Below are 25,179 nucleotides of genomic sequence, written 5' to 3'. Positions count from 1 at the left end.
ATCGAACTGATTTGGTGAAGATTTGTTCAGAAATTACGCTAAGTCCAGAACTCTTGCTGCCTCGACTTCGACTCGTCCATACACCAGTTCGAATTGCCCAATGGCTCGAAGTCCTCTTTCTTGTCTTAGCTTTGTACTTCGTAAATACTTCTTTGAACCAGGGAATTCCTTCTTAAAGACTCTCCTCTCTTTTCGATTCGAGCAGGTCCTGACCAGACTCTTGCTCTGTAATACGCTTCGAAACTCGAGACGACATCTAATGCATACTTAGAGCATATTTTAGCTCGTCGAAAATATGGGCTAACAAATTGCCCCCAAAAAATGTCCGCTTCGATTCGAGATCGAAGGAAGATGAGAAGTTGACATTTTTTCTCTTCTTCTACCAGCTTTCCTGAAATGGCGACACGATGGCACGTTTAATGTAACCGTCGCCTCGATCTTCCACTACCCATCATTAATCCCACCTTTCTAGGCAGAGTGGGACACGTGTCACGCCGGGGAGTCAAAAGGGAAATCTGATGTGATTGATTTCTGACCCTTGATTCTTATTATATTATTTTCCCTTTTTTAAAGTGAAACCTCCATAAATAGCGCCAAAAACCTCAGAGAAACCCCTTCAGCTTCTTTGCTTCCGAAACCCCGAAACCTTTCTTCTTCTTTGCTTCATATCCATTATCTCCGGCGACGCTTCCTTATTTTCAGATAACAACTTGCTACTCCTTTCATCATCAAACTCACCGAATCTCTGAGCTCTGCCATTGTTCTCCGCGAGTCCACACTTTTACTCACTGATTCCCTCAGTTATCAAACCCTTCACGAGAACATCGCCCCTTTTCAGATTTCTTACAATGTCGCAAGAATCAGTTCCGTTTGCTGGGAAATGGCACCGTTTTACAGTCAGGCCTGATGGAGAAAAGGTGGTTCCAGAACCACATGGTGACGCCGAACACACAGAAACCTGGGAATCGGAGGTGATGATCCCCTTCGCAGTAGAAAGGACAGTTTATGCTTTCGGTGGACCTCTGCCAGACCAAGAGTCACTTTCGAGTTCAATGAACAAGGTATTTCCCTGCTACCCAACTTGCGAACCCAGGATTTTTGATAGTGAGCCTTACAACTTTAATTGTTTAAGCAAACCCAACAAACTCTTTCGATCCGCCCCGTCAATAGCCCATAGGGATTACCTACCTTGGCTTGATAGAGTCGAACAAGCATATGAGGATTTTTGGAAGACATATGGCATCTTCAATTTGATACAATTCTCTCGATCTGGTCCTGAATATCGACCAGAAATGCTGATAGCAGCTATGCACTTTTTCGAGTCTTCTACCAACACCTTTCAATTTAAATGTGGTATGATGACCCCCACTCTCTTAGACGTAGCCGCCCTTACAGGCCTTAGGCCTAGCGGAGAAACTTATGATCCCACTAAATCTAGTGATAATATCAAGCTAGTATATAAGGAGAACACCTTTTCCAAATATATAGCTGAACACAAAGGATCGGTCGAAGAGGAAGTCTCTGATGAAGAGCATGTAGCCTTCTTGACCCTATGGCTATCTCACTATGTCTTTTGCACAAAATCCTTGCAAGTAGCCAAAAGATTTATTCCAATGGCAATACAAATTCATGAAGGTCAGAACTTTGGATTTGGACGCCTCTTGTTAGCAGTGCTATACGAATCGCTTGGTGAGGCATGTGATGATCTGAAGAAATCGAAGGATGGGTCTTCCTTCTTAGTGTCTGGGCCTATGTGGCTTCTCCAATTGTGGCTTAATGCCACTTTCGAACAAGAAATGGGATTAATAATCCCACAAGATTATGCTGAAGAAGTTGCGAATCGCTCGATCGAAGGCCAGAGAGCACTTCGATTAACACCCAAGACCTTCGATCAAAACCCGCAAAAGCTGTTCCTAAAGTACATGAGGATTTTTCTGAGCTTTGACAAGTTTCTTCCCCAACATGCTCCATTCATTAGTCGAGAGGTTGGCCCGGCCTGGTTCACTGACGATTTTCCTGCTGTCGATCCGGACAATGAAGAAGAAGTGAACGAAATATGGTCATTTTACTTGAATCCACAGATCCTATCTTGTCGTACAGGTGTTCAATCGAACTATTTAGGCTTGGTTGGATACCAGCCTAATTTGGTTTCAAGACAATTTGGCCTCTCGCAAATCCGTCCTAAAAGCTTGTTCGAAGATCCTCGAGATGTTATAAGAGGGGCCAATCTTTCAGAAAAGACTTTCAAGAAGTTTTTGAAGATTTCTCTAGATGAAAACTATAATCTGCATCCTTTTGAGTTCAACCATTCCCACTTCTGCACCATGGGATTTGTTACCTGGTGGGAGAAATATTATTCGAGCCGTTCAGTTGGAGACACTACTATCATGATCTCCAGACTTGAGAGTGGTTTTACACAACCAACGGTCGAGAATATCCGCTCAAACCTTCAAGCTCGAGGTACTAACTTACTTTTTGATTTTCTAAATTGATATGTATTTTTGCCTTTTCTAATATTCTTATTTTTAGGCAAAACAATCATAACAAAGAAAAGCACCGAACTGTCTCGAGCTGATGTGAGACCCAAGAAACCCACTGGGGTGAAGATCCAAGAATGGAAACAAGAAGAGAAGGTAACTCTTCTGAACTTATCTTTTACTCTCAACGTCTTTGCCTCATTTCTTTATTTTTTCAGAGTAAAAAGAAAGATGATAGCACTGAGACTACCACGACCTCAAAACGCTCGAAGCGTGTGGTCATCGAATTCGACGAAGAAAAAGATACAAGTTTTATTTCTAATGTCAATATTATAACTCTCTTTCCAGTCTATATTCTGACATTTCTTTACCCTCATAACACAGGAAGAAGAGGAAAGACCTCTTATAAGAAAAAGAAAATCACCTGAGACTTCGACCAAATCTGCTGACCAAACAGAGGCAGGCAATTCCCAGGCTCAAATGCCTAAGAAGAAAAAGAAAGTGAAGCAGGTCGAGCCTGAACCTTCTGTGACTGTCGAGGGTGGCGAGCCAGCCAGGAAGAAAAAGAAAAAGACCAAGTCTTCAAAAGAACAAGGTGACAATCAACCCGTTGATATCCAACCACCTTCGACTGATGTTGACGGTACTGAAGTAGAGGCTACTCCCTCTATTGCTGAAATGGACAACCCTATCGAGCCACCGAACTTACCACAAAAACAACCTGCCGTCGAGGTATCATCCTCTTAATGTGTTTTAAATCATAGCTTATACGAAACTATTTGTTAACCTTTTTCCATGATAATTCGAATCAGGTACAACACAGTGTTTCTGTAGAAGAAATACCCTTACATGCTCGAACATCTCCCGCTCCTGAGACGGATGCAGTGAATGTTGAGGAACAGGGTGAAGGTCAAGGCATTGGACCCAGCAGTCCTCATGGATCGAGTCAGAAAAGTTCATCTGAAGAACACTTTTCCGATGAAGAGGCCATACAAGAGGCTGAAGCTGGAGGTTCAGACATTTTCCCGGCGTCTTCGACATCTAAACTTTCCGCTAGCATAGGGATTGCAGAAGATACATTCATTCAAATGCAAGACGAAGACCCTGCTGCAGCCCTTCGACTCCTACTGAACACAAGTCAAGCCAACACTTCGAGTGAAAAAATTCCTGGTGCTTCGTCCTCATCCGATGCTGACATAACCTCTTCAGTACGCCAAGATTGCCTGCTTTTGAAGTTATCAATGGAATACGCACGGGCAGACGTACTTAAATCCATTGAAGAGAACCCCTCTGCTGCTTTTGGACACCTGAATTTTTTGAAGAAATTGCACAACCCCCTTACCTCTGATGAGATTCTAGGCAAAGTTATTCAAATCGAGGCCATCATCGACCAGTTTGCAAGTGCCGTGCAGAAAAAACGCGAAAATGACGCCAGACTGGATGCCCAGAAACAGGCACATATCCTTCTGCTCGAGAAAGCCCGAGCTGCTCAACAAGAAGTCGAACGTCTCACCAAAGAGGCAAAAGAAAGGTCTTCTGACGTCAAAGCCTGTGATGATAACATTTCCTCCTGGGAGGCAACTATTACGAATTTACTGTCTCAGGTCGATGATCTAAGGCAGAAAATTGTAACAGAGCAGGCCAAACGCAAAGAACTCCAGGAGAAGGACGCTAACTCGATTCAGAAACTGGTTGCTGAAAAAGGGAGGGAAGGCTTGAAGGCCTTTAGCGCATCTCAAGCTGTAGCAGATGAGGCGAGAGTTATGGAGAGTACTGACCAGGTCTTAACTAAAGAGATGGCCACCTTGAAGAAACTATATGAAGACTTGGTCATGCATTAGTAGAATTTATAATTTTCTTTATTTCGAATTCTGTGTTTCGATTCTACTTTTCGATGTAATATTGACACATGCCCTTTCGTGGCAATTTCTGTTATCGCCATTTTTGTTTCCCATATTCCTCTTATTCTATGCTTATTTTAACTTCGAGCAGTGTTGGTTTATATTTTTTCAAATACTTACCATTTATGCTCAAAGTACGTTTCTGAGGGGTTAGCTCCTCTAACTCATAAGCACCATTCGAATAAATCTGAATTATTTTAAACGGTCCTTCCCAATTTGGGGACCATTTGCCCAAGACTCGATCCTTACTATCCATGGGCAGGATAACCTTCCAAACTAAATCTCCAACATTAAAAGTTTTTGACTTCACTTTCTTATTATAAGCTTTAGCAACTCTTTCTTTTTGTTTAGTCAAAACTTCTAATGCTCTTAATCTCTCCTCATCTAAATCAACTAACTCATCTGACATCATTTTCCAATAATGGTCGATTGGAATGTCCATTTGTTTTTGTACCCTGGCTGATTGCAAATGTATTTCGACCGGAAGTACAGCATCGTGCCCATAAGTCAGTCGAAATGGGGTAGTATTAGTTGATTCCTTAGGAGAATTTCTACATGCCCATAAAACTTGATCTAACGTTTTATTCCAATTTCTTGGCTTTTGGGCAATGTGTTTTTTAATTAAGTTAATTATAATCTTATTGGCTGCTTCGACCTGACCATTTGCTTGCGCGTAATATGGTGTTGAGGTTAATAATCGAAAGCCAATTTTTTGGGCAAATTCTTTCATTTTTCGTCCCATAAAAACTGAACCTTGATCAGTGGTAATTGTTTCGGGAACACCAAACCTATAAATAATATAATTTTGAATGAAACTAATTACTGCTTCCTGATCAACATTTGGCAAAGGGACTGCTTCGATCCATTTTGTAAAGTAATCGATACCAACTATAATATAACGCTGGTTCTTCGAAGAGGCAGGCTTGATTTCACCAATTAGGTCCAAAGCCCATCCTCTGAAAGGCCAAGGTTTGATTATGGAGTGTAACTCACTAGCAGGTACATGCTGTATTCCTGCATGCTTTTGGCATTCCTGACAGCCTTTAGCAAATTCTATACAGTCTTTTAACATCGAAGGCCAATACAAACCTTGTCGAAATAAAAGCCATTTCATTTTATGGCCTGCTTGATGTGATCCACAAGCCCCACTGTGAACATGGGAAACTGCCAAGTATGCTTCTGATTCACTTAAACATTTCAGCAACACTCCTTCTGCAGTCTTTTTAAACAAATCATTTCCCACAATCACGTAATTTAAAGCCCTATATTTAATCTTTCGAGCCACATTACCTATTGGATTTTCCAAGTATTCAACAATGGACTTTCTCCAATCATTATCTAATATATTGTCAATGGCCAAAATTTGAATTTTTTCCTGGAGATCATTCATGCTTTCATCTCCATTATTTTGTGGTGTATTTGCCCCCACAAGTTTTGGCATTGGCAATTTAGTGCTTAATGGCTCTAGTAATTCCAGTTTATCTTTTATTTCGATCAACTGAGTTAACTTTTCCTTCGACATTTTGTACCCTGAAGCTACTTGGGCTAAATCATTTGCTTCTTGGTTTTCTAGTCGAGGTATATGCTCAATGTTAATGTAATCGAAATGATTCAGAAGAGAACTGGCCATAACAAAATATTTTGCTAAGTGTTCATTGACACATTTGTATTCTTGTGTTAATTGCTTCACTACTAATTCTGAATCACCCCTTATGTTAACATTTCTTGCCCCCAGGCTAATTAAAATTTCTAGGCCTGTAATTAAAGCCTCATACTCAGCCTCATTATTAGAACAAAGCCCTTTGATTTTATATTTAAATTTAGTTGGAACTTTATTGGGGGATATTATTAAAACTCCAATTCCAGTTCCATGTTTGTGTTTCGAACCATCGAAATACAAAATCCAAGGCTCTGTATCCACATAGTCTTGCGGCATTTCGATCAGTGAGTGATCTACAATAAAATCAGCCACAATTTGACCCTTAACAGATTTCAAAGGCTTGTACGTTAAAGAATATTCTGTTAATGCTAAAGCCCATTTTCCAATTCTACTGTGTAAAATAGGTTTTGACAACATGTGCTTAATAATATCATAATGAGAATACACATGAACATCAACAGGCTTTATATATTGCTTAAGTTTTGCACAAGAGAAATACAGACAAAGACAGAGTTTTTCTATGACAGTATATCTAGTTTCTGCATCATTTAGTACACGACTAAGATAATAAATTGCATGTTCTATGCCATCATCATCTTCCTGAGCCAACATGCTACCAATGGTCTTGTCAGACGCAGCAATATACAACTTCATAGTCTTGTTTCGACTAGGAGGCATTAACACAGGAGGCTTGATCAGATATTCTTTAATTTCATCGAAAGCCTTTTGATGCTCTTCATTCCATTTGAATGGTTCATCTTTCTTGAGTCGAAGTAATGGCGAAAAAATTTGAGCTTTGCCACTTAGATTCGAAATGAATCGCCTCAAGAAGTTGATTTTTCCTAGTAAAGACTGAAGCTGTTTTTTGGTCGAAGGAGGCTTCGTCTCAAGAATAGCCTTTGTCTTGTTTTGATTTATCTCAATGCCTTTTTTATGCACCACAAATCCCAGGAAATCTCCTGCACGCACACAAAAAGCACACTTTAATGGATTCATTTTTAATCCATGTTTCCTCATTCGTTCGAAAGATTGCCTAAGATAATCCAAATGGCTATCTTCTGAGGAGGATTTGATGATTATATCATCAATATAAATTTGCATAAATGTGTCAATAAAATCATGAAACATGGAATTCATGGCCCTTTGATAAGTGGCCCCAGCATTTTTCAACCCAAAGGGCATAACCACCCATTCATAAGTGCCTAAAGCACCAGGGCATCGAAATGCTGTTTTCGACACATCACTTTCAGCAATAAATATTTGGTTATAACCAGAATAACCATCTAACATGCTTAAAAATTCGAAGCCAGCTGCCGAATCTACCAACATTTCCGCTATTGGCATAGCATACTCATCTTTAGGTGTAGCATTATTTAAATCCCTAAAATCTATGCATACTCTAAGAGTTCCATTCTTTTTAATGACAGGGACTATATTTGCTAACCATTCGACATACCTGGCAGATCTGATGAATTTACACCTCAGCAGCCTTTCGATCTCTTCCTTAATTTTGGACATGATTTCTGGTGCAAATCTTCTTGGTAGTTGTTTTACTGGTCTTTTCCCTTCCTTAATCGGTAATTTCATTTCGACCATTTCTCTGCTTAACCCAGGCATTTCGTGGTAATCCCAAGCAAAACAGTCTTTAAATTCTTTAAGAAGAGGCACCAGCTTTCCTTTTAGACTTGAAGTGATATTGGCACTGATATATGTTGGCCTTTTCATCGAGCCATCTCCAATGTCGATTTCCTCCAAAGGATCTTGAGCCTGCATCTTTGGCACCTCACTTACGGGATTTTTCTCGAACCCCAGCGGCTCATCGTCATAAATACAATCCAGTCTTCGATCCTTTGTTTCTTTGTTTTCATGATCTTCGATCTTGGCTTCAACTGCCATATTTTGTTGAGATTCAGCCTCAAAGGCCGTATTTAGTCTATTTTCGGCCATATAAGCCGTAATTCTGGCCCATGCAGTGGCCTGAGCCATATTAATCTTCATATATATTCCACCCAGTTGGTGGAATGACTCCATCTTCAGAGGGAACAGCATCAATTTCCTCCCTCTCCCATATAAACCCATAGGTAGGATGGAGTTTGACAGAGTGGATAACATTGTCACTTGATTCGACAACAGCCTCCTTGTCACCACAAGGTGCTATGTTAGCCAACTTTTTGTCAAAGGTTTGTGCAGTAACACTATCGACCTCTGACTTATAGAAGCTTTGATCCGCCTCTATATTTTCAACAATCTCATCCTCCCTCCAGATAATGAGTTTCTGGTGAAGGGTAGATGGCACAGCCCCAACTCCATGGATCCATTCCCTTCCTAATAGCAAGTTAAAATTAGCCTTGGACTGAATCACCAGGAATAGAGTTGGTCGAACTATACTGCCTACAGCAACATCTACTTGAATGGCTCCCAAAGAATAGCCAGTTTTACCTTCATAATTCGAAAGCACAATGTTGTGGGCAGATAGATCAGTGTCATGTTTCCCGATCTTGTAGAGCATAGATCGAGGCATTAAATTGACAGCCGCTCCTCCATCAATGAGCACTTTGTTGATTCCAACATTCTCAACTTTTGCTCTGATGAAAAGAGGTTTGAGATGACTTTTCATCTGAAAATCTGGCTTTTCGAAATAAGCTAATTGCTCTTCCACACAGCCATTATTCATAACATAGTAACATACTGGCTTTGGGTCAGCCATATCAAAATGATCGAACTCACTTTCGATCTCAGTAACTTCAGATTGGACATCATATTCAGATGGCAAAATAGATACCACACAGATGACATCAAAATCTGGTTCAGAATCGAGTAGATCCTCATCCTCCATCTTATCTTCATCCACTGGAGGCAGGAGTCTCTCCTTTACTGGCCTCCTAGATACTTCTTTATACTGGCCCGTTTGCAGATTCTGTTGAGCCAATTTCTTCTGACGCTGGAACCTGCGCCATTGGGTCCTCGTCATAGGATTCTTTCCTTTGTAATTGTTCCTATAAGAGTACCTATTGGCCTCCTGTGGGCCAATTTGCTTTGTTCCACTTGAACCACCTACTTCCATGGTCCCTTTGTTGAACCTTATGAGTCCCTGGTGCATCCATTTTTCGACCGGAACTGAACCAGGAGGAACGAAAGTATTCCTTCGACCAGACCTCTGATTAGTATTCGACTGCACCATAACTCTTTTGCCTTTATCGAAACGTTGGTTCTGCTTTGCCCCCTTGTTAACAACTTGGTATTTCTTGAGGCCCTCAGTAGCCTCCTTATCACATACTGCACTGCAGCGAGGGCAAAGCATCACAATCTTGTTTTCGAGTTTGCATCTGTTCAAGAAATCAATTAACTCCTCCTCAGCCTGAGGATACACAACCTTCATTTGTTCGTTGTAATCCTCTTCAGATATGTCCTGAACTTGCACATGGGACACCTCCATTGTTTCCACCATCATTATTTCTTGGGGCTCCGCATAGAGAGTTTCAGCAGCTTTGGATGTTTCAGCATTTGCCTGAACAACCTTTGGTTTCTCATCAAATTTTAGCCTCCCTTCGTCAAGTGCCTTTTGAACCAAATCCCTGAAAAGAACACAACGTGAGGTTTTATGGCCAAGGAAATTATGAAATTTACAATAACCCCTTTTCTTCTGTTGTTCGATTGGGGGTACTTTCAAACCCTTAGGAACAACAATCTGGCCATCTGTGACTAATAAATCAAATATTTCATCACATTTAGTTATGTCAAATGTATAAGTTTTAGACACAAATCTATCATTTTTAGGTTCAACAGGGTTTTTTCCATTGGAAGGTCTTAGGAGTTTACAAACATAAGGAGGTCCAGGTTTTAATTCTGCTAAATCAACCTCACTGTCTTCGATATCTTCATCAATAATATCGAACTCCTGGTCACTGTCATTGGTTTCGACATATGCAACCTTTTCCTTCTTGTGGAATTTAGAATTTCTAGCCTTTTCGGCCTTCAATCGTTCGAGTTGTCGAACTCTATCAGCCAATTGAGCCATATCCCTTAAATACTGGGTATCTAATTTCTTTCTAATCGAATAGTCTAGGCCACCAGCAGCCATTTCGACTAATTCATGTTCAGGGACTTGGGTGAAACACCTTGCCTTTAAGAGTCTGAATCTGTTCAAATAATCATCAATTGATTCAAGTGCCTTGCGTCGAACGCTGGCTAACTCTTTAAGGCTGATCTTAGACTGTCCCATATAAAATTGCTCATGGAAAATCCTTTCCAATTGGTTCCAATTATGTATGGAATGAGGAGGAAGGGTTGTAAACCATGTAAAAGCATTTTTAGTCAAGGAACTAGGGAAAAACTTCATTCTTAAATTTTCATTATTAGCCAAATCCCCTGCCTCGACCAAATATCTAGCAATGTGTTCGACAGTGGACTCATTTGTCTCTCCTGCAAATTTAGTAAACTTAGGGATTTTCACACCCCTTGGTAATTCTGTCTGTAACACATACTCAGATAATGGAGACACAAAATTAGGCCTGTGTAAGCCTAAGTTCAAACCATTTTGTACCAAAATCGTTTCGACCATTTGGGCCAGGTTATTCTGCCTATCGAAACGGTTTTGTTGAATATTCCCTATTACTTCATCAGCATTTTGGTTCCTATTTACCAATACTACACCAGGGTTTGGTTCGACCTGTTGGGCTGGTGGCTCTATGCGTGCCAATGGTTGTGGTGCTTGAGCCATTTGCATCCCTGGATTGTTAGGCATCTGTATCTCTTGGACAGGCGCCTGTATTTGGATCTGTCGAATTGGTGGTTGTTGTATGGGCGGTGCCCCGAAAAAGTCAGCAATTCGACTTATTTGATTTGTTAACATTTGGTAACTGTCATTTGTATTTTGAATTAAGGGGTTAATAACAGTTCCTATTTGTTGTGTTAACATGTTAACCATATCATGGTTACTTTCATCCATTTGTTGTCTAAGTGACAAAACGGATGTATTGGTTAAATGTTGAGGAATTACCCTACCTTGATTACCCGCTACAGATCCTGATGGAGAGGACATATTAAGATTCTCTATATTTGGTTGAGAATTTTGCAACCCTGCCATCAAAGATGTAGGCATGCCATATAGAAGGTTTTGAGGCGGTCGAAAGGGACTTCCACTGGGATTCCCTAAACTAGGGTTATTCCATGGGGCAAAAGCAGACGCTGACGTGGTCGAACTTGCCAACGTCATGTTGGTCATGGGAGAAGTTACCCCTGTCTGATTCATAACCGTCGAAGCGGTCGAACTTATCGTGCCAACAGTTTGGTCAGGAATTGCCCCTATGCCAGAATTTATATTGGCATTACTGACAGATGTTTGCGTTGGTTGCCCCTCCATATTTGGAAGATCATTGTTTCGATTACTTGGGGGTGGTCTAGCCATCCTTGTACGAGTTTTGAATTCTGTTAAGTGTGGAACAGATTTCCCACTTCTTAAATGCATACAAAATCAAAACAATTAAGAAGGCAATAAACCAACTACACAAAACAAAACTTTAATAATTTAAAACCAAAACACACAATTGACCGGTCCCACTGGGCGTGCCAATTTGTTTACACTGGAATTTGGTAAACAACCGCTAGTCTAAGTTAATTGCTTGCGAGACCAACTAGTGAATCTCAGGAGCATGCCATTTGTGTGTATTTGCATAAAATGTCAAGTTTTTGATGTTCATCGTTGCAACGAACACTTGGTGATTTTGAGGTTTGCAGAAAGTAAAATTTCTTTGCAAGAATCGAAAAACTGGAAGTAAATTAACAAGGGAAAGGAAAATTGCAGAATTTAAAGGCTCAGCGAGTTCATTCAATCGAATGAACCATTTAAAAGGCAGGAATTATAAAATGAAACGTAAATTGCACTGCATTTGAAATGTAAAGTTTACAGAAACTTAAAATGGTTCACAAACATACATTCTCCTTGTGTACTCGTTTCTCTCTGCGCTGGGTACTTTGAGTGTATAAGGATTTGTATAAACGATTTGTGACCACGAAATCTAACTAAAAACTGCTATATATAGATTTTCGAAAATAAACTGCCCTAACGGTCGAACGCTATCCTAATGCCAAGTGTCCTGCTACGTACACCTTGCATGCACACATAACTGCTCCCTAGAACGGTTATCCACATTACTCGAAATCGAACTGATTTGGTGAAGATTTGTTCAGAAATTACGCTAAGTCCAGAACTCTTGCTGCCTCGACTTCGACTCGTCCATACACCAGTTCGAATTGCCCAATGGCTCGAAGTCCTCTTTCTTGTCTTAGCTTTGTACTTCGTAAATACTTCTTTGAACCTGGGAATTCCTTCTTAAAGACTCTCCTCTCTTTTCGATTCGAGCAGGTCCTGACCAGACTCTTGCTCTGTAATACGCTTCGAAACTCGAGACGACATCTAATGCATACTTAGAGCATATTTTAGCTCGTCGAAAATATGGGCTAACACTACCAAATATGGATTTCTAAATGACTTTATTCAAGGTCTTATTTTCTGATTTTATTCACATTTCTTGACTTATGGAATGGTCTCATATGCATGAAAAAAAAAAACTCCTTAAAAAAGAACTTGATGTATTTATATACGCTAAAAAAAGTTGTTTCTCACCAAATTTTTTGTGGGTTCATGTTGATGAACTTGGGATCAGTTATTTTCATGCATTTGTTGTAAACGGGGTTGAAGGTAAATAAAACTAGCTTAGTGCGGTGAAACTGCCAAGTGTTTTCACTGAATGGAGGCCTAGAATTTTGATAAATTGGTCACTATCTCCTTAGGATGCATACGGTTACGGTATTGACTTCCATTCCCCATTGTTCACCAGTCATATCATAGGGAGATATTTATGTGACAGTGAGAACACAATTTCAGCACTAGAGATGATGAACATTTTGTCTTGGCCAGTGAACAACAGGTCTTTGTACCAATTAGGCGTCAAAAAGACTACATCAATCATTGCATACTAAGCACGAAAAGAAAAAAATAATACTCATCAAAATTCTAATTTGGTAAGCGTCCATGGTATCTTGTTCTTATGCGAGCAGCCTTGCTTGAGAATAAATTTCGATAAACATTATAATAATTTTTCAAACCGTATCTTGTCTCTTTTGTGGCCACGATTAAATTTCTTTGTTAACAAACCACTTTCTTGATCAAATTTCTCATTTAAATGATTTTATCTTAAATGCTAAATTCAGCTGAAATTATAATGATTTTATAAAATTACTAACCTTGACTCTCTTTTTTACACAACTAACCTTAACTTTTAATCTTAGAGTATGTTTCTCAACATTTTAAACTAACTTCTAGTTCTATTTTCCTAGATGAAAAACTTAATTGATCAAATTAGTAATGTTTGGTTAAAAAAAATGTTATCTGTAGCATTTTGTGAGATCTTATTTCAATTAGTGTTTTAACTTCTAATTTATTGTGAATATCTTTTTATTCTTAAAATATATATTAAACTTACTTTTTATGCTTTATTACATAAGTTTTATTTTTTTATTATTATATTATTTATTTTAACCATAACAAATTCACAAATTCACATTATTTATTTTAGCGTATCTAAAGATGAACTTATAAATATTAATGGTAATGCAAAAAAAAAAAAAAAAAAAAACCTGGAAGGAGAAATCTAGTAACATAAAAAAATATCCACAACAATATTGTCAATTTACTGTGGGAAGCTAGATACTAGATAATACATTTATTTTCTTCGGCATTATGAAATTTAGAATATCACTTTTTCTAATTATTTTGTAATGTCACCACTCTTTTATAATATAACATTTTAAAATTATTGTCATGATTTTTAAGAAAAGGGATTTATTATAAATAAATTCAATTTGATGATTTATAAAAGCTTATACTGCTAGTTTTGGAAAGCTTTTAGCTTATGAAACTTTTCTGACTATTTTCCTCAACGTTTTCAGTTTTTTGTCAGTTTAATTCTAATTAATATACTTTCTGGTTAATAATTTGGTATAATCATTATCCTATACTACTACCATGCGTCTCAGTGAAAATACTAGGGAAAATGATTACATGACTTTATCCTGAATGATTGACACAAATGATTGCTCGGGCACATCTCAGTCATTTGAGATGTTAACAGTAAAATTGAACTGATAACTACAATGATTGAGTTAATATCTCAGTCATTATGAGATATTAACAAAAAAAGTTAACAGATACCTACTTGTTTTTCTCGGACACATATTGAGAGTGTGGCCCACACATAACAGAAAGTAAGATATAATCACAATTGAATGTAATCTAGCACAACAAAGGCACAGTACTACTATTACTACGAGATGATGAAGCAGAGTAATCCAGACCCAAAGCAAAGAGATAATAATGGAGAGCAATCCAGACCAAACATAGATGATGAAGCAGAGGAACTTCATCTATCTACCCTCAAACTCAAGGGAATTGGAAATTCATGTAATCTTGTGTTCTTCCTGAAGGAGGGTTTATGTACACCCAAAGCAAAGAGATAATAATGGAGAGCAATCCAGACCAAACATAGATGATGGTAGGAACCTTCCCTCTCCTTCCCATGAGGCCCTTTGCAAAGGGGTAAAGATGGCACAAAACCCAGAAGCTGAAAAACACCCCTCCTACTAGTCTGCTCCATTGTGGAAATGGACTGTACAAAGTCCTGGCTACCCCCACAGCAATAGCAATGGAATTCACCATCATAATAGTGATTGGAGGGACCATTAAAAAGCTCCACTTCACCTCATAAAGATCAGCAAACTCATCATCTCCATCTTCTGGGGTGGCTGACTTTGAGGTCAAAGTGAATGATATGTCCACTCCTGCTATGACCTTCAACAACCCTTGTAAAACAGCAGCAGGGTGTGCACTTGTTCCACCAATCAACCAGAACTGCTCATTTCGCCACCAATCATGTAGAGTGATTCCTGACCACTTGATCTCGAGGAGTGCAAGCAAGCACAGTGTGATTGTGATGCCAAGCAAGAAGACTAGAAAGGTTGCACTAAGGGACTGGACTATAAACTGCCCCGAAAATAGGGACACTGCTGGTAGAAAGCAATAGACAATCAGAAAGATTGAAGTGAAAGGGTACATTCCCACGTTGAAATATGCCACCCTCTGCAGGAACTTCATTCTAGGACTTGCCAACAATGCATTGTTCCTTGACAAGAAAATCTCAACAGAACCTGTTGCCCATCGAAGCACTTGGTGGAGCCTATCTGTCAAGTTGATTGGAGCTGTTCCTCTGAAAGCATCCCTTTGGGTCACACAGTACACTGATCTCCACCCTCTATTGTGCATTCTGTAACCAGTGACCACATCTTCTGTAACTGAACCATATATCCACCCCACTCGTTTGCCCCATTCAGTTTTATCCTCGTAGAAACAAGATATCACACTTATTGCCTCAGCAACAGTGGCTGCATCCAATGGCTCGCGAGGCACGGCAAGAGAACCTGCTGGCCTTCCTTGTGTTCCCTTTCCTTGCAAATCTTGAAGCAACCTTCCCTGGTATTCCGCCACAGGAATGGATGCAGCAAGAGAAGTAGAGTTCCCGAACCTTCTGGGAAGAAGCAAGGACTCTATGTCTGCATCATCGTCATTGTAACCACCATTTATTGGCACACAAATTTCATCCTCTTCCTTTTTTGACACCTTTGGCTTTCTCAAAAACAACTTGATTTTCCTCCTGCCTAACCAGCCATGGTGTTCTGTGGCTCTTGGAGGACTAAATCCATAAAGAGCTGTTCTTCGGAATATGCAACCCGTTCCCACGTACATGGGGCCTTGTAAGCCATCAAGAGCTCTCATGCTCACATCAAAGAACACTGTGTTGTGGTTTGCATATCTGTCACTGGGGTCGATGCCCTCAAATCTTTGAGGGAACTGAACGTAGCATATCCTATCACCACCCCTGTCAAGCATAAAGCACATACCTTCTCTCATAGCCAAGGAGTTGTAGATGTAGTGATCACAGTCAAGATTCAGAATGAATGGTCCATTGGACATGATGGCACTGGTCCGAACAAGAGCATTCATTGCTCCTGCTTTCTTGTTGTGATCATATCCTGGCCTCTTCTCACGAGACACATAAACAAGCATGGGAAGCCTAATATCAACATCTGTTGTGTCAATCAAGTTATCCCCATCAGCTTCTGCACCAAATTCTGGTTCTGCATTTGGTGGAGCTAACATTGCCTGCACAAACATCATGAAAAACTCAGTGTTAGTGTCCTATCTACGATTCAAGATAGCACAAAGTTAAAATCCAAGGTTAAACTAAATATGTTTTTGTTCCGTAAAAATGTCACAAGTTTTAATAATCTTATTCGTTTGAGTTTAGTCTCACGCATCATTGACAAATGTGTTAGTGAGAAACTAAAACCAAGTCATTTATTAAACATATGAACTAAAATCATGATCATGATATTTTATATGCCTAAACACATCTTTAAACCTTTTATATTGTTACACCCATACACACAACATGGAGAAGTATTGAAGAAGTTACCTGAATTATACCAGCATGGTCCCCTCTTGAGTGGTCTTGATCACCCGATGCCCAAGTTCCTGGCCAATGAGAACCATCGGACATCCATGTAGCTTTAGGAACCTTAATAGGTTCAGAGACATTGGAACCTGCTTCCATCTGTTTCTTCTTAGCTCGCAACTCCTCGTGAGCATTGTAAGCATCAGACCTTCTCCTTATGGATTCAGGCAATGAGTTTATCCTCACTTTGAACTCATCATATTCCCTCTTCACCCTTCTCCTCTCTCTCACAAAGTCCAACCGGACCTTGTTCTTGAGAAAATCACGCTTCTGCCCAAAATACGTTTCAGGATTTCGCGGCTCTATGTGATGCTTCCGACAGAAAGGAACCCAAATTCTAGCAAAGCTAGCAGTCTCAGCAAGAGCTTCAAATGTCAACAGAGCTCCACCATCATCAGACAAGTAACACGCAACCTTCTCCACTGGATAATCAACTGCAAGGATCGAGAGAATGGTGTTGGCGGTTACAAGAGGAGGTTCCTTTTCAGGGTCTGCTGTGGAAACAAACACGTCAATTCCTGGTAGATCAGACCTCCCTTTCGGGTTTCGCAGGTTCGGAGACTCAAACCGCTCTTTCAGAACAGAGAGATCAGTGACTCTGTTCACTGGACAGAGCTTAGGAAGCTGATCAAGAATCCAAGAAAATGCAAACCATAGCTCGCAAGTTATGGACATAGCCCACAGCCAAATCGCTTCATGGTTGGGGTGTCTAACCCTCCACGTAAGAAATAAACCCAAGGCAACAAGACGCAGCAGAATAAGCAACCTGAACAAAAGAATTAGAATTATTAGAGACTAGTTTATGCATCTACCAAAATAGACATATAAAACCATGTGAAAGAATCAAGATTTTAAACAGATAACTATGTCTCTTAAACATATAGTCAAAAATTGATCCCAATTCCAAACCCATCTAAAAAACAATTTGACAACAATTTTGACCACATCGGCCACATTTATCCACAATATGAATGATCACAACAAAAATGTTACAGCAATTTAAAATGTTAAAAAAAGTAAGAAAGAATGCAGAAAAGAAAAGGTGAAAAGGTTTTAGATTTGAAGTGACAGACCTATAAGGACTGATAATAGCAGCTGAAACTCCAACCTTCCTAGTCAAGGGTCTCCTCGCCTTCTCTCCAAACTCCGGAGGGGGTTCAAACCCATTAGCACCACACCCATCTTTAGGCCACACAGCGTTTCCATAGCCATAGGTCCCCTTGGTCTCAAATAGCCACCTCGTGTGGTCAAAATCAGGAGGATGGTTCTGCGTCTTGAACGATTTCACAACAGAAAGCCTCTTATCCAACTTAAACTCAGCCATCGAAGGCAAAGGCAGAGGCTGATCCTCACCCTCAGACCCCTCAACGTCGTCTTCTTCTTCCTCATCATCATCGCTCACATACTTATAAGGCGCTTTGCAGCCAGGGCACTTCCCTCCACACTCCGAGTAACACTCTCTGCAGATCTTGAACCCGCACTCGCACGGTCCACCACCACACAGCCTTCCTTTCATCGCTTCCTCGTCACAGCCCATCATTCCGCAAACCGTCAACGATGTCGTTTTCGCCTGCGCATCGCTGTCCATCGAGCACTCCATGACGTGGCCGCGCGTCACGGAGTTGTACCCTCCTGTGAAGATCGTGCCGGAGATGAAGCTCGTGCTGTTCTTTCCACCGTCCTCCGAGGCTGTCAGCGGCCTGCGGTCCGGCGTCGGAGGGATGTGGACTGTGTACGACACGTATTCGGTGTTGGTTTCTTCGATGCCGCCGTCTTTAGACGCGCCGCCGCCGCGGCCGCCGGAAACCCTGAGAGGGGAAGCGGGGTTGTTGGCGGAGACGGAGGCGCGTGGAACAGGACTGGTTAGACCCATGCTGCGGCGTCGTCCTCCGGACGACACTGTAATGGTCACCGGAGAGGAAGAAGGGGACGACGCCGTATTCACCATGTTACTAAAAAATAGAAAACGGAATCAGAAGGTCTGAACGATTAAGGAAAGAGTGATGAGAAAACGAAAATCGTCAATGGTCCATGAGGACGTGAATTGAAGGAAGAAGGGAAATTTGAAGTGAGTGTGACTAGGAAGAAGAAGTAGAAGTAGCTCGGAAAGGAGCAACGGTCGATTTTGAAAGTGAAGAAACGTTCACATTTTCAGACTTAAATGCAACGGTCGATAGATCTTGACCGTTGATTTACTGAAAGCTGGAGATGATAGATCTGGACCGCTGGTTTACTTAAGTTGGAGTTGCTTTCGTTCTTTAGTAGATCTGGTTCCGTTTGACGGCTGAGGGAGAGAAAAAAAATGTGGAGCCAGAAAATTTTAAATTTGAATGGAATATTTTTAATCAAATAAAAGAAAATTCTTGTGATAAAAATCCAAGAAACGCATTATACTCATGTCTAAATTCTTTTTCACATACTTTAACGAGTAATGAATGATATAAGATAGTATTAATGTTTCCTATAAAAACATTATTAATTATTAATTAATAATATCATGAATTTTATTTTATTCTATTCTAAAATAAAATAAAAATTATATGATTTAAATAATATCATAAATTAATATTTTTTTAAACTATTAAAAAGTGACTCATCTGGTTAATAGGCCGGTGAATGTCTTCAATTGTATAGAAAATGAGAAAGTGTCTTTAATTAAATATATAAGATAGAAAACAATTTCAATCATCCCTTCCATATTCCATCGTCATTTAATTTCTAGTTCAAATAAATTTTGAATCTGAGTTTTTGCTATTTGTGTAACAATTTATACAATACTTTGTGTGTCTCCTCAATTTTTCTCTCTTTATAAATTTATTGTACAAATAGCATTTCCATTTGAATTTCACCAACATATAATACTTGTTAAATTTTGAAATCAATATATAATTATGGTCAGATCTATTTGCAAAGCACGTGGGACCAAGGGTGGAAGGACAAAAACTGCACCATGAACAAAATCAAAATTTTGTTGCAGTAAAATCCTCTGATAAAAGATAAACCTCACCAATGCTAGCTAAAAATAAGGCTGAATAAAAATCACTATACAATTTTGATTTTTTTTTCCAAGCGGATTATAAACAACGGTATAAAATGAGCGTAAAGCATGTGAATTGAGAAGTGCTAAACAGGAAAAAAAAAAAACAGTTTACAAAATATCAACATGTTTGATGACTCTCGGATGTATTGTACAACAAGTTGCCCTTCTGCTTCGTCTTTATACAGGATCTATCTTTGAACACGAAATTGTTTTCTATCTAGCACTACTATCCTTTTTTCTAAAAAAATTGGCCACTGGAAGATGAACTTGCTGAAAATCCCTCCTTACAGGATTTGTTAAAACTAATAGCAATGTTAGCACGAAGGGATGCTGTCCAGTGCCATCCCCAATTTGCCTCTCAATAAGGAGCCAATCATTTTAGCCCATGGCACTTCAAAAACAAATCCCCAAACCTGAAACGCATTATCATAGTGCCCCAATGATACCGGCATCATGATTATCATTGAACGGAAGAATTAACATGATGCCGGCCAGTAAAGTGCTCAGTAACGACTAGAAGAGAATCTCCTTGAGTATCAAGAGAACTAGCATGACAAAGCACATTATAACAAGCGTTGATGCACACATAACCATCCCTCCTTTTTTCTGTATTCTCTCTGCCTGTAGTACATAAGTACGTGTTTAAAATTATGATAACAGGCTAAACAACAGCTAAACAATTCCAAGAAAGGTGCTCCAATTTGCAGTCATAAAGACTGAGCAAAGTCTCTATGCAAGTAAGAAGAAGCATGAGAGAAAACAGAACCTTTTGCAACTGCTTAAGACCCTCTTCAACGGATGTAGAAACACTCTGAATGTTGTAGTCAATTCTATCCACAATTGTTCCCTGCAGGAATACCAGCTTCCTTAGTCACCTTTCATTTTATAAATCTATCTTATACAAGGGTGGGGCATTCACCTGGTCTATCACAAGGACAGAGAGATCCTTCATGATTTGAGCAAGTTCATGGACTGATTTGACAACCTATAGCAAATTTCAGTTAGTCAGACAAGGTACAGAAAGTAATTTGTGTTCAAGCAAAAACCAAAATGCCTTCAAATTGCCTGTTCAATCTCTCTCTCCCTTTCCTCTGAGAACTGCTCACTTCTCTTTAGCTTGGTCATTTGCTCTTCACTAAAACCCTGGAGTTAATCAAATACCAAATATCATTATCTCTTTCTCTGGATAAAACTTCATCCAGGAACAAAAAGAATGTAAGTAAACATTTCATAGCATTTAATGCCCCTTTTAAACTGTCAGCTTCATTGTAAGGATAGAAATAGTTGTCCTAAGAGACAAATTCCACCACTGTAAATAGGTTTTATTCTCTCCTTTTCCTCCCTCAATACCAACATCCCCCATAATTTCAACACACAGCATAAGGTTTCTTCAAATAGTATGGCCCAATCAGAGAAATTAGTTGCCAAAAAAAGCATACCACATCACTGAATTCATCATTATGGGATACAAATTTGCTCCCATTAAAGTTCATCTCCAAGTCAACCCCATCATAACCCTGCATGATTACACCCAAATATAGACATTAGTGAAGCAACAAAAATAATAACACAAAATAAAACTGTAGATCCACTGTTGCACGCACAACAAACTTGTGGGTTGGATATCAGGATAGTATGACCATAAGTTCAAGCATTTGAATACCAAGAGAGTTAAAAATAGAAGGGAAAAAAAGTCAAGAAACGATGAGTCTAGAAAAGTAGATTGATGAGTTAGAAAATAGAGAATCAGACCAACAAAAATGGAGGCATATGGAATATTTTGGAAGGGAAAAATTAGCTACACATGAAAAGTTGCAACCTCTTGTTGCTGCTGCAAATGTTTCAAATATGCTGACTGTTTTCGCCGGAGATCCATTGACAGGTTCTGAAGATCTGTAGCATGGGAACGCTGCCAAAAGTAGATACAAAAAAGTCAGTCATACCAATCTCAAGATAAAAGCAAGAAATAGCATATCATAAATTGCCTAAAATTTGAAGCAAGTAACCAAGATGCAAGTAAATTCTTGTCTATTTACAAACCACTTTTCAAAAGAAATGGCATAAAATCATTATAATGAAACTAATGGTATATTTGGATGAGGGATTATAAGAGGGAAAGAGAGGGAAGGGAAAGGCTTATGATTAGCCATTCTCTTGTTTGGGGGTATTCTAGAAGGAGGAAGGGAATGGGGATTTTTAATAAACCCTCCCTTAGTTTTCTGGGTTCCCCTAAATTGGAGGACAGGTTGGTCAAAAAAGTATTAAGTTAATTTACATTTTTTTTCTTCACGAATACAGGTGGGAGATAATAAATTTGTATTTGCTAATCTTTTTAATTTAACTATCCGTCTATTTCTTTTGCCTTGTGAATTAGTAACATCCAAACAAAAATAAGGGTTTACCCTACATTTTCCCTTCTATTCCTTTCCCTTCCAACTCTCAAACACACCCCTAAACAACAAAATCCAAATGAGGATAGGATATAAACTTACATTCAGTAATACATGAAAGACAAGGAGAAATTAGAATAGAGGCGATTGGGCTTTAAAAGGATGGGGGAGGCTAAAGGTACAATTCAACAATAAGGCTTGTTAGTGATATTTGGATTGAAGAATTTCCACTAACCTACCTATTACTTTCAATCTTGCACTGGAACAAATTATTTTGCAAGAACCTATATCAACCTTAAGAACAAGAAGTCAAAAACAGTCAACCTCAACTGAAAAAAGTTAAAGTCTAAACAAATTAATTTGCACAGCATAAGATATATTGATAGTATAAAACATTTTTATAACAAAATTACCTGAACATTTTTTCTAACATTAGAATCCTCAGAAGATCCAGCAGCGGCAGAAAGTCTTTTGAGCCTCACTTCAGACTTTCTGAGGAGAGAAGTAATTTCCTGGGTGAGAGTCTCAATATGACGCTGATCCTCTTTGCCATCCCCAAAGGAAGGCATCAAAGCCTTCGCATGAGCTTTGGTTAACTCAGAAATTCTAACCCTAGCACGTTGTATATTTGTAGCTATTTCTTCAGAATCATCCACCCAAGATGGCGGCAACCCCACAGTAAACGCATCCCTAACACAAAACATTGACAATTGCGCTGAGTTCAGAATTCACATTTTTAAAGGTACTAAACATCAAGTCCAACAAAGTTCAAAAAGTTAGTTTAGGGCACTTAGGCAATCGCTATTATGCATATAAATGAAATTAAAGCGCAGAAAGGAATATTGAATTGAGATAAGGAAAACCTAGAAGTGGATGGAGCATGTTCCTGGGTGCTTAGAGGAGCATAGGAGGATCGATTAGAAGGAAGAAGCGAAGTTGTAACCATTTCGATGACAGGACTAGATGCTGAGGAGGAGAGAGGAGCGCGCACGCTTTTCACGGCGTCTCTGTGTTTTCTGAACTCTAGAGTTCGATTTCTCGTCGCCATTGAATTCAATTTCAGGTAACCACTCTTTCTCTTTCCCTGGGAAACTACCAACGCCCAGAATCGTACAAGTTTTTGGGTTTAGGAATCTTAAGAATCATATTTGTAAATTAATCTCATCCAAACCTTACTCGAGAAGAAAGAATGTTCCACGCGAATTCCGGATTAGAACTCTTTAAGTTGCATTTTCAGTACCTCTTTCAACTACTAATTCCGTCTATGTTTAACAGTAGCAAATTACTTTCATAAACAAAAAAAATAATAAATTAACCCTTATACACGTACTCCATAGACTAGATTATGTTGAGGTTGGCCTAAATAAACTTATTTTACAAATCATCGGGTACATGTCTACCTTCTTTTTACTTATCATAGTTTGTTTTATTTATGTCGCTTGACTTTTCTTTTTTATGAAAATATAAGACTAGCTGGAATATATATATATATATATATATATATATATATATATATGACTAGCTTATTCCAAAACATATTTAGTGGCATAACCTTCAACAGCATTTATAAAAATATGGTTGAATTATTAGAAAAAAATTATAATTTGATTCAATTTAAATTATTTATGAAATTTTAATTAAACTAAATAAATGTTTTATGATTTAATTTGATTTTTACAATTTAAAAAATATGCTACTAAGTATTAGAAAATGTTTTAAAACTTTGTTATTCAATTATATAAAACTTTAATAATAACTAATTCAACAATCAATAATATAAATAAACAAAGATAAAAACAATGCATAATACTTATTTTTAAGTTTCAACAATTAAACTGTAAAAAATAATAAAATAATAATAATAATATTTACTAGCCGCCATAAAAACTTAAAAAATAGATATTAATAACAAAATACTAATTGCAACAAGAATTTCTAAGAGTTTTTATCATTTGATTTGATTTAATTTTTATGTGTCAAATTGTAAATCAAAAAGAAAAAAACCTAATGATTATCGATTTTTATGTGTTTTTTTTATTTAACACTTGAGTTAGTTCGATTCTGAACAATCTGGTTTTATCAGTTAAATATTTACTCTTAATCTTACAAATAAAAGTATGATCTTGCTATTTAAAAGAAAATGAATAATTTTATGAATTTGTTTTTGCAAGGTGACTTATGAAAAAAAAAATGTTGCTTTTGGTCGGCTATTTATTTACTTTCTAAAATCTTTTTTTTTCTCTCCCAACTACAGTTGTTTTCGAGCATTCATAATGTCTTTGTACCCAAAAAAAAAATCCATAATACCAAATAACACAGTTGATAACTTCATATGTTATTACAAGCTATGTATTTTCTCACAAAATGAATAGTGAGTATAATCTGGAAAGATAATAGTAGTAAGTATCTGGAATTTAATTTAGCCTATTTTAAAACAAAGTTTAATTATTTTTAAATAAAATTTAAAAATAATTCCTGAACATGCATTAAATTGAGATAATTACTAACTCATGAAAAATGTTCTTTAATTTTATTTTTCAAAGTAACTCATCATATCAATGGGTGAAGGGGAGTTTAATTAAATAAAAAAAACAATACACAAATGATTTGATTATAGATGAGAATTTTTTAAATGCAATTTTTTTTTCAAAATTCCTAATTTGAAACCTCCTATTTTAAGGTAAAAACATTTAATCTTTTGTTATTTAACATCTACAATACAATTTTAGTTCCCTTGACACATTTAGTTTTCTATTTTTATAAAATATGAAATGTTGGCTTTATGAAATGTTGGCTTTTTTATTGAATTGAAAAGACAGGTAAGAGTTTAACATTGATTAGGATCAAGATTAAATAAATTATCTTGTATCATATTACTAAATTTAGATTAGATCAAGTAAATTTCTTACTGATTTGTAAATTTGATGAAATGATCAAAATTATATATTTTATCTGAAGGATTAAATATCTTTATTTTAAAATAAGAAAGTTAAAATTGTGAAATTTAAGAGATATAAGGATTAAATGTTTATATTTTAAAATAAAGAGAGAAAAATTACATATTTTAAAAATAAAGGAGGCCAAAATTACATTTAAGTCTATATTTTATTTAAAGATTAGAAATTTAAAAAGATAAATAAAAT

General features: G+C 38.0%; 2 protein-coding genes across 2 annotated transcripts; both read right to left on the bottom strand.

Moving 5' to 3' along the window:
* Positions 1–14,081: 14,081 nt before the first annotated feature.
* LOC114407405 (cellulose synthase-like protein D5) lies at positions 14,082–18,731 on the bottom strand. The gene is made up of 3 exons (XM_028370487.1): positions 17,680–18,731; positions 16,568–17,372; positions 14,082–16,254 (listed from the first exon to the last, which is right to left on the bottom strand). Exons 1-3 carry the CDS (start codon positions 18,552–18,554, stop codon positions 14,479–14,481), a joined length of 3,456 nt encoding a protein of 1,151 aa, XP_028226288.1. The 5' UTR covers positions 18,555–18,731; the 3' UTR covers positions 14,082–14,478.
* A 904-nt stretch (positions 18,732–19,635) lies between these two features.
* Positions 19,636–23,309, bottom strand: LOC114407404 (syntaxin-43-like). The gene is made up of 8 exons (XM_028370486.1): positions 22,900–23,309; positions 22,450–22,726; positions 21,466–21,555; positions 21,086–21,163; positions 20,712–20,789; positions 20,566–20,631; positions 20,413–20,493; positions 19,636–20,267 (listed from the first exon to the last, which is right to left on the bottom strand). The coding sequence occupies exons 1-8, from the start codon at positions 23,082–23,084 to the stop codon at positions 20,160–20,162; spliced, it is 963 nt and encodes a 320-aa protein (XP_028226287.1). The 5' UTR covers positions 23,085–23,309; the 3' UTR covers positions 19,636–20,159.
* Positions 23,310–25,179: the final 1,870 nt, after the last annotated feature.

The sequence above is a fragment of the Glycine soja genome, chromosome 3 (assembly GCF_004193775.1).
Source record: "Glycine soja cultivar W05 chromosome 3, ASM419377v2, whole genome shotgun sequence".
NCBI classification, from domain to species: domain Eukaryota; kingdom Viridiplantae; phylum Streptophyta; class Magnoliopsida; order Fabales; family Fabaceae; genus Glycine; species Glycine soja.
The sequence above is the reverse complement of the archived record's forward strand: the minus strand, read 5'-3'. Positions and strand labels throughout refer to the sequence as shown.